A 17,369-nucleotide genomic window follows, 5' to 3' on the forward strand; every position below is an offset into this window, starting at 1 on the left:
ACACCTGCACTATTGTATGGAGCTCCCATTATGGGGCCAAACCGATACCACAGGAGGAGAGAGGGGGGGGCCAGCTCAGACAGATATGGAGGAAACATATGATGGATGGAAGCTGATGAAGAGGCCCTTGGTGAGGATGATCTCATGTATGATTAGGTGTAAGCCATCAATAACACACGAGATTATGCAAGTGGAGATGGGGGTTATACCGATAGTAATAGAGGCTCTACTCCAAGCAATGACATACTGGCATAGATTATGGGAGCTCCCACAGGAAAAATACCCCTGGATTGCCCTAGAGTCCTCGTGACATCTGGCACTTGATGGAGACACATAGTGGTGGTATACATAGGTGGGCACTTGGTTCAGTTTACATGGCATCCAGATGGAAGCACTCCCCCCTTTTCCAAACAACATAGAGAAACCTTCCTTTGATCTCAACCACACAGAGCTGAACAGGGTCATTAGGAGGAAGGACATTGTTAAACTGTATACTCAGAGGACCTAGTGCTCACCCACTCAACCTCTGGGGACAAAGATGGCCTTCTATAGAGATCACCTTCTTCACTTGACAGAGGATAGCTACATGGACACACATATGTCATTTGGAGTGAGATGCACGATTGGCTAGATCTGCACCTCATCCCACCAGTTGAGAGTGGAGACACCTAGATATGGGCTAGGAACAGCTACATGAGAGGATAGGATGTGTTAGCTTTGCCATATAGAGGCCGAGACAGACAAGCACTATGTATTTCGATGTCCGATATATACTATGAGATCAAGGGGAGGTTCCATAACCTCTTTCCAAAAAAATATGAACCCCTCTCCAAGATCATGGACTTCCCAGATCAGAGATGCCTAGGGCTCTTTCTTTTGGAGCTTCGTAGACACAGGAGTCACTATTACCACCCAGACTAGCAGCACCGGCACAGAAACCTCTTATTAATTTCTTCCAGACTTGAGCTTCGAGGGTAGATCCACCGTACCTGGACCCCAAGTTGATGTAGGAGCTCGCTCGAGAGGAGAGACACTGGGGACAAAGCCACCATCGAGCTATGTCGAGGTTGACGACCTTGACCCAAAGGCCCTTGCCCATGCCCACATCACCATAGGAGGAACAGGGCCATCGTTTTACACCATCACAAAAATCCCTCATGCCAACTCAGCTATACCACTATGAGTGCCATGTTACAGTGCCCCATGCGTGATATCTTAGGATGATATGTGAGCCTTTGCTCTTTCTACATGGATCAGCTCTAGCATTTTACCTTTGTCATTTTCTTTCATTTCATTTTAATACCCATGATGATGTATTCCATGGACATGATATAATCCTTTTGGTCTCATAGGTCATTTTGGCCTTTTGTAGATGTTAACATAACTCTCTCTCTCTCTCTCTCTCTCTCTCTCTCTCTCTCTCTCTCTCTCTCTCTATATATATATATATATATATATATATATATATATATATATATATATATATATATATATATACATACACACACACACACACACATGTGTGCGTGTACATGTGCATGTGTGTTTGTATGTTCATGTGTGACCGCGTGTGTGTGTGTGTGTGTGTGTGTGTGTATACTTTTCTCTCAAGGTGATGCAAGTATACAAAGGAATTCAAGGTGATATAAATCCCCTCAAAGGGTTCTCTCTCTATTTGTGTAGCTCAAAGTGTCCCCTCTCTATCTATCTCTTGACTATGTTTGAATCACTTAAATAAGAAGAGCTCTCTCTCTCTCTCTCTCTCTCTCTCTCTCTCTCATACCACAGCAGGGAGAGGTGGGCGACACCTCCAGCTCATTGATTTCTTCCAGAGATCTATCCCAGTGCCTACCCTAACACAGGAGGGGGTTACACTTCAGCGCGCTGCAGACCTCCGAGCCAAACAGAGACCGAGAGCACCAAGCTACCAGACTCCCAGACTACATCAGAGGGAGATCACAGAGATACGGGCTCGACATCAATACCATATCCAAGAACGCTAGCTCACTTACACTCACACCGGAGATCATGCTCCGAGGTATTTTTGCCTCGCCATTGCCTACGTATCACATATTACACCCCCATTATGGTACTGGTTGGAGCTAGACAGACCTAGATTGCATTCTTGTATACCCTGTGCATATAGGTTGCATACTGAGCCTCTAACAGTACTGTTCCATCCATCACACCCCCCCACTAGCTCAATACTTTCATACTTTATTTCATGTTCATTTTGTCCTCTCTTTTTTCTAGACATCTAGAAGACATTGACATGTACATTGATTTGTCTCATAGGTCGAGTTCGGCCTCTAGTAGACGTTAATACAGCTTTCTTTCTTCTTTCTTTCTCTCTCTCGCACACACACACACATTCGTTTTCGAATTTGATATTTCATCTGCTGTGTGTCTTATTTGTGCTCACGAGTGGCCTATGGTGCTAGTACTATGGAGAACCATTGCTTTCCGATCACTATTGGTTAAGAAAACCAAGCATCTTCAAATTTGCTTAAGGATGGATTAGTAGGACTATTAGAAAATAATTCAAGTACTATTTTTTCCATTGAGACATGAAATCAAGGTAAAAGAGAGGAGCATCAAGTAAAATATCATTGATTTGTAAGACGATACAACATGCGGTGTATATAAGAGAACACTCACGAGAGGTAGGACCTTTCAAGACAAAACCTTAAATCTCAAATTGCACAATAAAAAAGATAGAGAAGAATAGAGAAGAATACTCTATTACTTCAATAATGATACAATAAATAGCAAAGTCAAAGGGAGCTTTAACGGCTAACCTAGAACTACTGAGATGGAGGTTATATGCTAGTAGAAGCTAGGGAGTAAACTCATAGTGATGATTGATGAATTGTGGAGAAGAGAATGGTTGTTAATCTATATAGGCATGTATACAAGGGACGACCATGACATGACCAAGTTGCTCGCAATTATAATCGATGCCACCATACGCCATGTAAATTCGGCCCACCAAAAGATGATCTAGAGATTGCTTCACAAATTTTCCACCCCCCAAGGCCATCCGCACTCATGTTGGACCGAGTTCAGGCCCAAGAGTCGCAATGCTATGATAGGGTATCCAAGAGTAAAGTCTAGCTACTCCATTTGTGGACCCTTACGAGATAAGGGTCCAATGTAGCATGCAGCTAATTTGGTACTGTGTTGCCAAATCTTATTCAAGCCCTTTCTAAACCATCTAGCCTCTCAGATCACCTTCCCATGTGAATACGAGGATGACGAGTGCCCAAACTACTGTGATGGCTGGCTACTCCTTATATTGGAGACCATCCAAACATGAGCGAGCCGATGGCTGTACAATACTATCTGAGGGTGGAACATTGATATCCAACGTGATTTCCTAATTGATAGAAGAGAGGTGAACAAACATGAGGTGAGACTTTACAGAAGTGAGGTGAGCAAACATGAGGTGATACTTTTTCTTTTGGACTTCACACTGAAATCGAAAGAAGAATGCTAAGCTATCTAAAGGTTATTCTTGCAGCATATAGTTTGTTTATCATGCAAAAAGCCTTGAAAACTGCCACCCTTTTCACCCAATGATTGATAGCAAACCACCCCTACCCTTGTAGTGAAAGATATCTAGCAAGCACTTGTTAAAACCAATCACTTATTTTAGGGTTTTTAAAAGTCCTTTCTTTAGTGACTGACCGGTCATGGCCTACCCACTCAAACATGGGAGAAATGAGCAGCATATCCACAAATCTACAATTGCAACTCACTGTACTATTTATCTTCACTGTTGTGTCATAAGCTTGTCATCAAAAATACATTATGCCTGGACTTGAAAAAAGTTCTAGTTTTCTTGAGCAAGTTCGCCTCACAGCAAGGCTGTGCACACATAAACTCTTCTGCCTAATAAGCAGTTAGTATGCAGAGAACTTACCATTAGTGAAGGCAAGTTCTAAGACTCATTGCAAGGAAATTGTGCAAACGATCGAGTAAACCGCAGTGATAAACATGTTTACAGTAGATTGGAAGGTTGAAAAAACCTTACTAGGATATGCAAAACTGTTCTGCTATGCAACGGGAATATAAGAGAAAAGAAATACAAATCAAATGGCAAGCATCAAGGTGATCATTTATGGGCTGATTATGAAGATGATTAGAGACCATAATATTTTCCCTCGGAAGTAACAAGACTTGTGAATGTATTTGATCCACCCCAATTAGGATGCTCCTAAGGGCGTTAAATGATTACTATGTAATTACAACTCCAAATTTCAGGATCGTTTATTTAGTCTACAGACATCTCAACTGCTATCAAATGGGTCGCATCCAAGCCCGCTGTAATAAATTGTCAAAAAATTGTTGAACGAGAGAGATTGTTTATTAACCACCTTTGCCCTTGCAATCACCCAAGACTTCAAGAAGGAAATTTCTGAAGGTTTTGGAATCTTCATCTCCTGCAAATATAAAAAGCTAGTAAACATTAGCTTTGTGTAAAGAAAAACCTCTATTTTCCCTTTGGCAAGCCACTTTATCTACACTATGCTTTGTCTACTCCCTCCACAATACTCAGACCAACTTGAGGACCAAGTTCTGCAACAGAATTCACATACCGTCCACCTTTGCCAACCGGGTCACTCAGTTGAGGTTGTAAAAGTCTCACACACAAAGGGCCACAAGGTGTGGCCCCCCAAATTTGGGCGCCTAGGCCTGGCTGCTCCTGTGGGTACCCAATGGGTCCTGGGCAAGCCTCAGCAAGGAGGCAATCTTCAACAGGTTCCCGGCGATCAAAGGACCCTCCGATGATGACGTCAGTAACAGGTACAGCTAATACAGGCCGTACAGCAAGTGGAAACAAGCCGTACAGCATTTGGGTAGGCTTACCAGCAGTCAAGCAGCCTCTACACAGCAACCGTACAGCAGTCGGGTACAGCCATACAGCTGATGTGGCCCTTCCATTTCGTAAGGGGTGGGCAGAGCTGGCCGTACAGTGGTGCAGGGGTTGGTTGTACAGCTGAATGCTAGGCACCTTCCTCCAGGGGATTAGAGAGGGTGCTAGGTTTAGTAGGTGTCATGCAAGGAAAAGGCCATAAGAGAGCACACACATTCTTCTTAAGGTCCCGGGCACCCCACACATGGTTCAAATAAGGGTCCCTGGTTCAAATGGGTGTAGAGGGTGCCCATCTTTAGCTAATGCCTGGTGCACAGATTAAAGGTGTTCACACTCACTTATTAATGAGTGTGAACACTTTGGGCTAAAAATTTGGCCAAGTCGCCAAACAAGGGTTTGGACTGAACTCGGGCACATCTTTGGAGCCCTGCAAAAATGCCAACAGCTTGGCAATAGACAAGGGCACTTACACTGTCTTGTAGCCAGTAGTTCCCAGCGTTCCCGGTGCTACAAGGCAGCAACACAGGCAGCACGCAAAAACAAGGCATACATCTATAGCAAATCATCTAGATTCACATGCAACCATGCATGATGTAAATGCGCACACACTTTGGAAATCTCCTATTCCCAATACTTGCACTTGGATGTCTAATCTCATTGGGCTCCGTCTAGAAGTCGAGAGAGGCAGGACCCAATGGTTACAAATACAGACAAAAACATTAAACATATCCCTTTAACAGATTTGCACTTCAGCAAATCAGCAAATTGGTAACCCCTCTTGTATTGTGTGTAATTCAGCAATATAAGCAAATACACTGATTGCTGGTGGGAATGCAAGCAGATCATTATTGCCTCATGGTGCCTAGACCTTGTGCTACCTACCCTAATTCTTGATGCTTGAGTTAAAGAACAAAGAATGTTAGCTAATGCATAAGAGAGATCACCTAGTCTTGGCACAGTGTGTTTGCCTTCGTGTCTAATCATGACAGGGTTCTTAAAGATTTTTGCAAGGTCTTCGTTTCTAGAATTGCGCTCATCGTTTGCACCTGTCCCAAAATTTGGCAAAACCAAGCTTTATCAAGATAGCAAGTCCCATAAAATATGGCATAAAATCACTCATCAACAAACTACCAAAACAAAGGCACAAAATTGCAGAAAGGAAAGGGAAGTAGCGGTGAGCTGGCAGGAGCATGGTTGATATGTACATCAGTGCTTGGGCAAACCTGTTATGTGCACTGATGGACAAGTGATCATTGTGGGGTATGTATACTTCTTGAGCTCAGCATCTTCAAACATCCCTCCCGCCATTATGACCACAAACTTTAGAAGAGGATGGTGTGTGAGGGCAAGTCCCTACAATCTCCAAAATTAACATTAGGCATCTAGAAAGAACCTTGCTTTAGGGAAAGAATAAAAATCACAGCTCAGAAAGAAAAAAACCACCTTTTGCTGCATGGCTACAAGAGCTGCACACAAACAAGCTCCCTGCAAACATGAGGACACCATCCAGGCAATTACAATCTCCACTGAAGCACTAAAACAATTCTTAATCCACTTGAACTATTCAAAATCTCTTTAATGAAAAAAGGTGCAAAGATGAGCAAATGTATGCTAAAGCATTTGCCAGTGAAAAGTTCTGAATAAAATCCCTTGAAAACACTCTAAACCACTAATAAAAGGCTTCTCCTCTCCAGCTTTAGCAACTATAAGAGTGGCAAAAAGCATAATAAAACCTGAACATGTGTACGTGTAACTTAGTTGAACACAATGCTAATCCATACACTTAAATACACCAAGATTTAACGGACAACACGCTCAATACAAGTAATTTGCTGAGTTGACAAGACACCATGAGCCAGAACGGCCAACACCTCCCTCGAATAAAGTATATTGATGTTGGGAGAATCAAGTACATAGTGTCATGGGCATTTCTGACCAGATTTCCATATCGAATAAAGTATATTGATCTTGGGAGAATCAAGTACATAGTGTCATGGGCATTTCTGATTTCCATACCGATGCATATGAATACAGTATTGCAAACAATGTGATTGTCGGTGTAGACTTGCAACTCACACTACCCTCTCAAGTGCCCATGTTCCCTACCATCTGCTCTCTATTGTTCCACCACCAACACATGATAGCAACAATCTGCAAGAGAAGCCGTAGGACAAGAGAACACTACACACGGTATGTGAAAATGGAGTCCTCCTCCTCCCTCCTGCCACTTGCTTTCTTTTCCTTTCTTTTCTTTTCTTTTTCTTTTTTTTTTTGGGAAAAACGATCCTTCTATTAGTTTATGAGAAGACGCCATAAGGCTACAAAGCTCACCTCACAAGGAGGGATAATAAATACAGTGAACACCGGAGCTCCACGTAGTGCCAAGTGACATCCTCGCCCCTCGCGGTGAGGAAAGGGCCAGGCTGTCAAGTGCGAAGGAACGCCTTGCGGCGATCTCTCATGCGATCCGAGTCGCCCTGAAGTTTTCCCCAGTGTCCTCTCAAGGTGTGAATGATGTCCACCCAGAGAACCTGTATGACCTCCGCCGGTGGAGTCGCCTCTGGCGGTCTATGGCCTCCCTGCATCGGGCTCTCCATATGTGCCAAGCCGTCATGCTGCTGATCATCTCCCATCTGTGCCCGTCCCCCTCCTGGGAGACTGCCGAAGAGAAGTCTGGCGTCAGAACCACCGCCATTGCCCTGTCAGAGACCTGGATGGTCACACTGCCAGGGACATCCTCGTATCCAAGGGCCGGGCCGCTGTCCGTGGCCCAAGCCACCGCACCCCACGTCACCATCATCTCACCTGGCGAGCCTGCAAAAAACCATCCTGAGCTGTTGTGCCTGTGGGCAATCCCATAAGCAGTGCCGCTGCGACTCCTGTGCATGGCCGCACCGAGGGCAGGACGCTGGGTGTCTGCCAAAAGCTAGCCAAGCTCCCACAGCCAGTCCTCTATGCGCTGTAAGCCAGAGAAAAAGCATCACCTTCCGGGGCCAGAAGCTGCCCCAAAGGCGTTGCCAGAAGTCCCTAAGGAAGGCAGGGGAGAGCCCCTGTCGTCGTCAATGCTCGGCCGCCGCCGGGGTGCCCGCTATCTTGTGCCTCTGGATCCGCCGCCCCAGCCTCGCTGTGTACTGAAAAAAGGGGGTGCCTGGGCTGGTAGGGGCCGAATAGGGATCTCGCCAAAGCCACTCGCCTAGATCCCACTGAAGGCGAATAAGAGGCCTGCTGTCCCAAGCCCATAATCTCCAAGAATAGTCCTCCCCTATCGAGGCCGGTGAGGGGTCTATATGCCACTGTCTCTGATGAAAGCCGACCACCCGCACCCTCTAAAAGATACAACCCTAGAACTCATCCAAATCTAGTCGGGTCCTCTGAAGCAGGCCTCCCTCTCCCACCTCGAAGGTGAGTGGGGCGACTCTCTCTGCTGAGCCGCAGACCGCTAGAAGGATCTCATGCCGAGTAAAGACGCCCATCCACTCTGGAGGTGGAGGGTCCTGTACTGGAGTCCGCCACTCCCGGGGGATGGCCGCCTCAATGTCCCGCCTCATCAACTCTCTGCCCCTCATCCCGCTGAGTCTCCTCTCCTGAACCTCTAGAGGCAGCTGCTGAAAACATATCCAGTCGTCTAAGGACTGGGCTGGGCCGGAGCTCAACGGACCCCACGACACATGAGATCGCGATCCAACCATATGACCACTGGGAAGTCGGATCAAGGGGTTCCAGATCAATGGCTGCCTCAGGCGCTCCTCATCGGTGCCCGGGGGAGTCTGGAAGAGTGACGGCCTCAGATGCTCCCAGGCCCTCAGAAGGCTAGCTGCAAAACGCTCCTCGAAACCAAGGCCCACTCCTCTGGATTGCTGCTCTGTAAAGATCCACCTGATGCTGGGGGTCCAGGGGCCGCTAAGAGAAGGAGTGCGGTTGAGAATCCTGGAAACAAGAAACTCCTTCCACGGCTCAGCGCCTGGTAGGAGGCCACGAACCACCAACTTGCCAAGCAAAGCTCGGCTCTGACAAATAGGATCAACTATGCCGAGGCCGCCTCTCTCCCTCGGCTGAGTGATCACAGCCCATGCCACCTTGGCACTGGTGGGCCGCCCGTCGCCACCGGACCAAAGAAAGTTCCTGATGAGCCTCTGCACCTGGCCAATGCATGCCCGAGAGAAGGCCCAGCAAGAAGTGATGTACCACATGGTAGCAAGCAGAACCTGGTTGGCCACAACCACTCGACCAGCCAGAGATAAACGAGCGGTACTCCAATACAGAAGCTTCTTCCGAATGCTCAGAAGAAGTGGGGCTATCTGCTGCTCCAGAGATATGTCAATGCCCCCATAGCATCCCAAATAGCGCACTGTAGTGCCGGGGGCCAGCCACTGAAACCCATCAACTGGCCTCCAAGTCGGGGGGGGCCCAGAACTGACCCACAACCCACACGACTTGTGCCAGTTGATCAAAGCGCCCGAAGCTCTGCAAAACCTATCCATGGCTGAGGCGAAGCGGCGGAGGTTCTCCTCCCCTCCCTGAAGATAGACAGCAGTGTCATCCGCAAACTCCGAGTCTAGGAGCTCCTCCGAGGTGCGGATGGGGAGCTGGAGGCCCCGCAAACCTGTATCCTGTGCCGTCAAGAAAGTGCTCATGGCCTCCGCCACAAAAAGAAAAAGAAAGGGCGCCAAGGGGCACCCCTGCCGCACCGAGCGCGAGAGCTGGAACCTCTCTCCGCGCACGCCCTGTATCAGCACCTGGCTATGAGCCGATGTGTAGAGTGCAGAGACCCCTCGGATCCACTGAGGGGGGAAGCCCATCCTCTCCACCCGATCATATGCCTTCTCGAAGTCGAGAAGGAGCACTGCCAGATCCTCCTGCCGAAATCTAGCCAAAGCCGTAGCCTCCCAGAAAGAGAAGATGTTATCCAGGATGCTCCTATCCTGGATGAAGCCTGTCTGCGTGGAGTGGATGATGTCCGGAAGGTGAGGCTGAAGCCGCCTGCTGATCGCCTTAGCTAGGACCTTGTAGGCCGTGCCTAGCAAGGTGATCGGTCTCCACTGTCTAATCTCCAGTCTGTCTCCTCCCTCTTTGGGGATCAAGTGAATCAACCCCTCTGCCATGCTGTCCGGCATGTCTCCCGACTCCATGATCTCCTGGAATGCCAATCTGAAACCCCTATGCAAGAGATCCCAGTACCTCTGGAAGAAAGCCACTGAGAGACCGTCCTCTCTTGGGCATTTGCCCCAAGGAAGTGCCTGAAGAGCCGCCTCCAGTTCCGCATCCGAGAAGGGGGAGAGAAGGGAGTGCTACAAATGGGCCGGCACAACCGGTCTCGTGAAGCTCCAGACTGCCTCCCGAGCCTCTCACCCTGTCATCTGCTGGCTCAGCAGAGAGCAGATCCCTGTAAAAATCTGTGGCGATCGCCCGAACCTTGGGGGGATCCACCACTACCTGGCCATCAGCCTGCCGAAGACGCCTGAGACCCTCTCGTCTGAAGCGAGGCCCTGTCACCTCAAAGAAATCCCGAGTCACTCTGTCTCCAGCCTGTGTCCAAAAAGAAGCCCGAGCATGGAATCGGAACTCCACCCTCCTCTCCTCGATGGATCTGATCTCTGTGCGAGCTGACTCCATCTGCTCTGAAATCCAAGGGCTCGTAGGATCCCTCTCCTGAAGTCTCTGAAGGGAAGCTAGACTCCTCCGCAGGCTCCTCTCCTGCTCTCTGAAAGCCTCCAGACGTCCAGGGCAGCCTGTCTGAGCATCCTACTGATCTCCTGCAAACCCCTATCAAGATCGCTGGCTGCCGATCCTCTCCTGAACTGAAGCTCCCGCCAGACCTGCTCAACTCTGGTTGCAATCTCGGGCTCCTCTATGAGACAATCTGGAATCCGGACGCTCTGGCCTCGCTCTCCTCTCGTAGGGTCCTCGATCTGGAGAAGCACTGGAAAGTGGTCTGAAAAAGAAGAGCCTGCAAGTATACCCACAGTGCCACCTCTATCGCAAGCCCACTCATCAATGTAAAACCTGTCAATGCGGGAAAGGTTAACTCCTCTGGCCCGTCTATCCAAGCGCGAGAAAGATAAACTCCCTTGCATCCTGCCAAACTCCGAGAGAGTCCACGGATCCTGGCCTCTCACCTGCAGCACTAGCTCCTCCCAGGCAGCGAGCTCCGGTCCATGAATGGTCTCCTGGCTGCCCCCCATCCTGTCCTCTGCATCCTCCAGCATGTTGCAATCCCCCCCTAGGCACCAATGGTCTGCCATGGGGAGGGACTGCCTAATGGTGCTCGAGAACTCAGCTCTCCCGATCGCCCCATTAGGGGCGTAGAAGTTGAGGAAGCCAATGCGGTCTTCCCCAACCCGAAGGATGATCCACTGCGCTCGACCCTGAACCAGAGTGCCAGAATCCACAACCTCGGATAGAAGCTGCTCGCTGAGACTGAGATGCATACTCCACCCTGGTTCCCCTGGGAGCCATATGCCGGTGACCAAAAAGTGTGACTCCTGCCTGGCAAGATCTTCTCGCAGGTGCAGGTGCGCCCGGCAGAAAGGTGGTGCTCCTGGATGAAAAGGATATCTATGGGCCCTCCAACAAGAGCCCTCTGGATCTCCTGGCGAAGTCTGCCCCGACCAATGTAGCAGCGAGGTCCGCCAAGACCCTGGATGTTCCATGAGAGGATCCTCATGGATGAGCTATGGCAAGTGAAGCAGCCGCCCCACTGGCTCACCCCTCTCAGCCGGCCCGGATGAGCTGCCCTCCACTCTGTGAGTCTTGGGCGCCGGCTTGGAGGGAGAATAGTCATTGTCTGTCCGGGTGCGGAGTCTCTCCAAAAAGAGGGTGACCTGTCTCTGTGTCCAGCCCCACTCCACCTTCGCCCTGTCCAGGGCATAGGCATGAGACCAATCCTCTGCATATATGTATCTAAAGGTAGGCTGCATCCTCGGGGCGGCATGGAGGAGAATCAGCAGCACCGCCTCAACTGAGGTGTGGACCGGATCCGCCCGCCAATCTCCTATACCAAACAAGCTCATGCGGGCTGAGTGTAATCGGGTCTGCAATAGGTCCGTGAGCCCCAAGTCACTGAAGTGGTGAGAAAACTCCAGTATCTGATCACGCAAAACTTCCTCTACAGAGTTGCAATCCCATGCTGTGTCTGGGGCAACACTGAGAGGAAAGGAGAAGGCCACCATGCTGCTCACCACTGAAGGAGAACGAGATGGATGGCACACCACGCATACTCCCAAGGGCGCGACCAGTGTCTCGAACGGGCCAGCATCCAGCTGGAGACACCTGAAGAAACCGTAATCCACTGGGAGCCCCATCACTCGCGGTGGTCCCCCAGGGGAGGCTGGAGAGAACTCTGTGGCGAGCGAAGCTAGGATCGCCATCTCCACTGGCCCGGAGTGGCGGTGGAACAGTCGCTGAACTGAACTCTGGCCTACCCAGCTGCGCTGCCCCGGAGCAGTGGGTGGTCTGGAGGAGTATCCTGGAGAGGCCGAGGGAGGGATGGTGGCTCGCAAAGAGGAGGGGGGAGAGCGGGGTGAGGATGGAGAGGCATCTGCCAGAGGAGAGGTGTCAGGGGGGGCCGCCGGGGGAGGCGGCAGGGGGGGGCTGGGGGGGGGAGAGGGGGGGTGGAAGGAGTGCTCTCCGAGTGAGGGGAAGAGGGGCCGGGGGTCGCGGAGTGCGGCCCGGGATCCTCAGGAATCTGCTCCATGGAGGGGGCGGGGCCCCCCGCGGGGGGAGGCGGGAGCGGGGTCTCCACATGGGGGGCTCCACCGGCAGCCTCAACAGGCACTGAGACTGAATCCTTGTCCATCGGGGTGGGACCTGCTGGCCGCCTATCCCTGACTGGAGCATAAGTGCGGGTAGGTGCCTGGACGCCAGCCGGAGTTGCCTGTCCGCCAGCCTGTGCTGCTTGCTGGCGTCTGCGACGGTCCCTGCGGGCCAGGCGTTTCCGCCGGCGAACCTCCTGCCATCCGCCAGCCTCCTGGGTCTGCGCGGCATCCTCCGTCGGGGGGGCCTGCTCGTCAGATGATGGCGCCTGCTGAGACGAGCCAGGGATGTCCGGTCTCTGAGGTGGATGGCCACCCCTCGGGACTCCTGAAGGGGGTCCAGAGGCGGCAGAACGTGAAGGATGAACCCCCTTGCGGGGACAGGCGCGTGCGAGGTGGCCCATCTCCCGACAGATGTAGCACTGGCCGGGGAGGCCCGAATACTCCACGCGCTGTATGAGATGTCCTCCAGAAAGACAAGGGAGGAGGATCGTCTTCGGGAGGGACTCCGGTGACGGAACCACAACACGAATGGCCGGGAGTCCTGCTGCCCGAGCTATCACTGAAGCCACTGTCTGAGGCGTCTCCACCACCTGCCCGAACGCCTTGCCAATGGATGACAAGAGGGGCAAGTACTCCCTGCGGAGTCCAGGAAAGCAGATAGTGATGGGGAAACCTGTCGCGCCTGCTACTAGCGGGTCAGAAGCGGGGTCGAAACTGTGAGTCCATCGCGCCAAGAACGCCCGGGATGAGCGGAGGGCAATGGGGCTCCGAGCCAGCACCGTCTGAGCTGCCTGGGGGGACTCGAAATCCACCTGGTAGTAGCCACGTCCCAAAAAATCGACGCTGACGATCTTGGCAGGCACGCCAACGAGGCTACCTTGCAGAAGGTCGCTAAGCTCTCTCCGCATCGGGCGGCTACCCACTATCTTGCAGACCAAGGAGGAGGCCTCAAGAGCGGATACTGTGGAAACAAACAACTGATGATCTGCATCTGTGAACTCCAGACGGAGACCGGAATCGGCAGGGGTAGTCGGAGCAGCGGGACACGGGAGAATGGACTTGGCATGATCCCGTGGATCGGGAGGAGACTTTGCATGCCCCCTTCTTTGCATATACAGCACGGCTTGGCCGCAGGATCTCGATGCCTGAGATAGATGGCACACCGGCCGCAGCATCACACCGAGAGCAACAAGGACTATCACAACGCTTCCTTTCAGATTTCTAGAAGAGGCTTTGGGACAACTTTCAGCCGAGGAAGATCGCTCTCTTTCTTTGGCTGATGGCACATAGGAGTTTGGCGGTCGGTACTTGGCTGACAATTGGAGGTCAGTCAGCAGCTTGCCTGCGATGCGGCCGCCCCCAGGAGTCTCAGCAACATTGCCTTTGGTATTGCCCGAAGGCTCAGCAAATTTGGCAACGGATTCTCCGCATCTTCGCTATGGACACGACATCGACCCGGATCATCACTTGGGGTATTGTCGCTTGGGCCACCAAGGCTGGAGTGGTCAGGACTTATAAGGAGGATGGGAGAGGACTAGCCGTTCAGGTCTCCCACCATCGTATTGCAACAGTACCTGTCAGCCCCACCTATAGGTGACTGGACCAGGCTCATGCCAGAGATGGGAGATTTGCAGTAACATAGCAGCCTGGCACATCTAAGGGAGATTTATAGTAGCATAGTGTTCTAGATGCAGCGAGGCCATCGAGGGTACCCACACTCCGCCGGCTGAGACCATCAAGAGCATATGGCTTGATATCATTCACACCCTCCGCGGTAAGTGGGGGAAGCTACAGGGAGGTTCTGACCGCATTCGCAAGCGGCGGGAAGCCTTCTCGAGACTTTTGAGGCCTGGCCCTTTCCTCACAGATAGAGGCGTTGACCCCATTTGGCATTACAGACCACCTGTGTGGTTGTTTCCCCCTCCTCCCCCTGTATGAGATAGCCATCGCTCCCTTTGTACAAAGGAAATAAGGTCTAGGCAGTGCGTGCAACAGCTCCCCACGGAGACCAACCACAATCCGAAAACAAATGCACAAACTTAGATTACTTAACCTTGATAATAATGAACAACATAAGCATCCACAAATCTGAAGATTACAATGCACAACTTGACACCACCACTAGGGCCGGAAAGAGGCGTCCCCCCCTCAATACGTATTTCTTGGAGTATTTGATGATTACAAGTTTCATGGGATTGAAAGCCAGTTTGTCCAAAACATGGAGTGAATACAAATACCAAAATAGTGTATATGTCGATGAAGAATTCTGAAGACCAATCTCGGGCAATCCACACCTTTCCTAAGTTAAGCACTTACACGAAACTAGTGTTCCATACCATGCGTGATCAGGCACTCCCGTACTAACGCCTAGCAAAGTGCTCAACCGCAGTGATAGGATGGCCGGTTCTCCCAAAGAAGCACTCCCAACTTCAATCCTGGTCTTTTGTCCCGACCTCTAGTACCTTGGCTCTTGCATTCTCAAGAGATCCACTAAGAGGAAGAGAGAGAAAAAGAACATTGGCAAGAAAACTCTGCAAAACAGAGTGGAGAGAGAAGAAAAACCTGGTGTTGTTGTATGAGTCAATTGCCATTCCACGTGGAGTTGTACGGTAGCCATTCCACGTTGAGTTCAGCCTACAGGCTCGTACAGATCAGATACAAGCTGTTTAGGGTCACGTACGGGATGTACAAGGTGGGTACGGCTGTGTAGTACAGGTTTGAACTGATATGGGGCAGGTACATGCTGTACAGAGCAATAATCAGATTGCTGTGCAAAACATGTACACGACGTACGGAGCAGGTACCAGCAGCGTATAAGGCCTGTACTGTTGTATCAGTCCGGAGAGGGGAGGAAACAACGGAGCCCTGTTTCAGTCTGCTGGAGGAGAGAGAGAGAGAGTGTTGTTGCAGGAGAGATAGAGAGAGAGTGTTCAGTACTTCCGTTTCAGTCCACCGGGTGAGATGAGAAAGAGTCGTTGGGTGCTTCAATACGCTGGGTGAGAGAGGAGAGAGATTCTCTTCGGCTGCCAGAAGAGAGAAAATTGGCGAAGGTTCTTTCCTCAATGCCTTCCTTTACGTGGCCCCGTCTTACATGTATGATCTTCATGGCAAGTACACAACTTTCTTCAAATGAATTTTGGGCACCCACACTTATTATTGCCCATGGCTAATAAATGTGAACACATAGCCTTATAAATGCAATGTGACGGAAAAAGGACGAAAGGACCAGATGTATGAGAGATCAGAGCAAAACAACCATAGTCACAAGGGACACGAAATGGGGATGGGAAACAGGGACAGAAAAGATTGAGAATGGCCATTTCCTGTGACTATAGAGTGACATGGGACGAGAATGGGAACGGGAAGATGCTGCCATCCCCAACATTCCCGAGTCTAAAAATGCCCATTCCCTATGACTATGAAAAAAACACAACATGAAATATGTGAGTCAGTCTATATATAATGGTGAATGAACATATGAACAGGAGCCCTCAGATCTGAGGTGACTTTGAGTAGAAAGACTGTGAGTGAATCTTCCAATGGCTGGGTAAAGCAAGCCTGAAGGACACTTCATTGATCTTGTCAATCACTTTGAAGGGTCCATAATATCCAGTAGAAAGCTTTGGATATGCTCCCTCTCGTCCTGGCCTCTTCCTCCGAAGCCTAGCTTTCTCAAATTTCAGCAATACCCCATCACCTTCCTTGACTTGCATGTCCCTTCTATGCTTGTCAGCAGCCCTTTTATGCTTGTCTTGTGACCTTGCAATGGTTGTCCGCACCTGAGCCAAGGCTACATCCAAGTCATGCACATACTCATCAGCTGCAAAAATCTCATCCTTTGTACGAAGGATGGGTGGCAAGACCACTCTGCCATAAATAATCTCAAACGGGGCCTTCCCCGTGGAGGCATGAAATGTGTTGTTGTATGCAAACTCTACAAGTGGAAGATACTTCTCCCACGCACTCTTTTGATCTGCCACATAACACTTCAACAAATCCGAATTTGCAGCTTCACTTTGGCCATCCGTTTGGGGGTGATAAGCTGATGAAAACTCAAGCTTAGTGCCCATGTTATCAAATAAAGCCCTCCAAAAGAGGCTCGTAGTCCTGGGATCTCTATCCCCAACAATGGACTTAGGCATACCATGATGCTTGAAGATGTGAGCAAGAAAAAGCTTCACCATATGATCAACTTAAATGGTTTTCTTGACGGGCAAGAAGTTAGCTTGCTTGATAAACCTGTCCACAATGGTCCAAATAGCATCATTCCCATGCTGGGATCTAGGCAAATCAAAGGGAGCAATATGCGAAAGAGTCGAAATGCTTTTCATGTGGTAGCAAAGAGCATATGTTTAGGCAATGCCCAACCCGCAAGCAGGTACACCACACGTGTGAAAGGTACATCAGGTACTCAAGGTTGTCACGGTACGAAAATACGATACCGTACGATACGATACCGTACGGGAATTTTTGGTGCAATATGAAATTTTCGGATACCGTACGATAAAATACGGTTTTTATTTTTTACACTTACAACCTATGGAGCAAAAAGAACCTGGATGGGTAATGCAATACCAAAGGTCTCCCAGTGTAGCGTTTATGACTAAGGGACCGTCCTTGCACAAATACGAGGAGTGCATCTAGGGTGATAATGTTAGGGACTCCTCTCTAGATCAAAATGGCCATGTCCAAATCTTCTCCCTCGTACATAACTTGAGAATCTAATTGTCTAGCCTACC

General features: G+C 50.1%; 1 protein-coding gene across 1 annotated transcript in view; it reads right to left on the reverse strand.

The window, feature by feature from the left end:
* Nucleotides 1-4,188: 4,188 nt before the first annotated feature.
* LOC147636146 (uncharacterized) overlaps nt 4,189-17,369 on the reverse strand; it is a 36,843-nt gene continuing 23,662 nt past the window's right edge. The window contains exons 4-7 of the mRNA XM_086801594.1: nt 6,320-6,361; nt 6,100-6,229; nt 5,821-5,922; nt 4,189-4,442 (exon numbers count right to left, since the gene is read on the reverse strand). Coding sequence (XP_086657720.1) covers nt 4,369-4,442; nt 5,821-5,922; nt 6,100-6,229; nt 6,320-6,361 — 348 coding nt within the window. The 3' untranslated portion in view covers nt 4,189-4,368. The remainder of the gene's footprint in view (nt 4,443-5,820; nt 5,923-6,099; nt 6,230-6,319; nt 6,362-17,369) is intronic.

Source organism: Cibotium barometz, chromosome 8 (genome assembly GCF_041138505.1).
Source record: "Cibotium barometz isolate CiBa-2024 chromosome 8, ASM4113850v1, whole genome shotgun sequence".
NCBI classification, from domain to species: domain Eukaryota; kingdom Viridiplantae; phylum Streptophyta; class Polypodiopsida; order Cyatheales; family Cibotiaceae; genus Cibotium; species Cibotium barometz.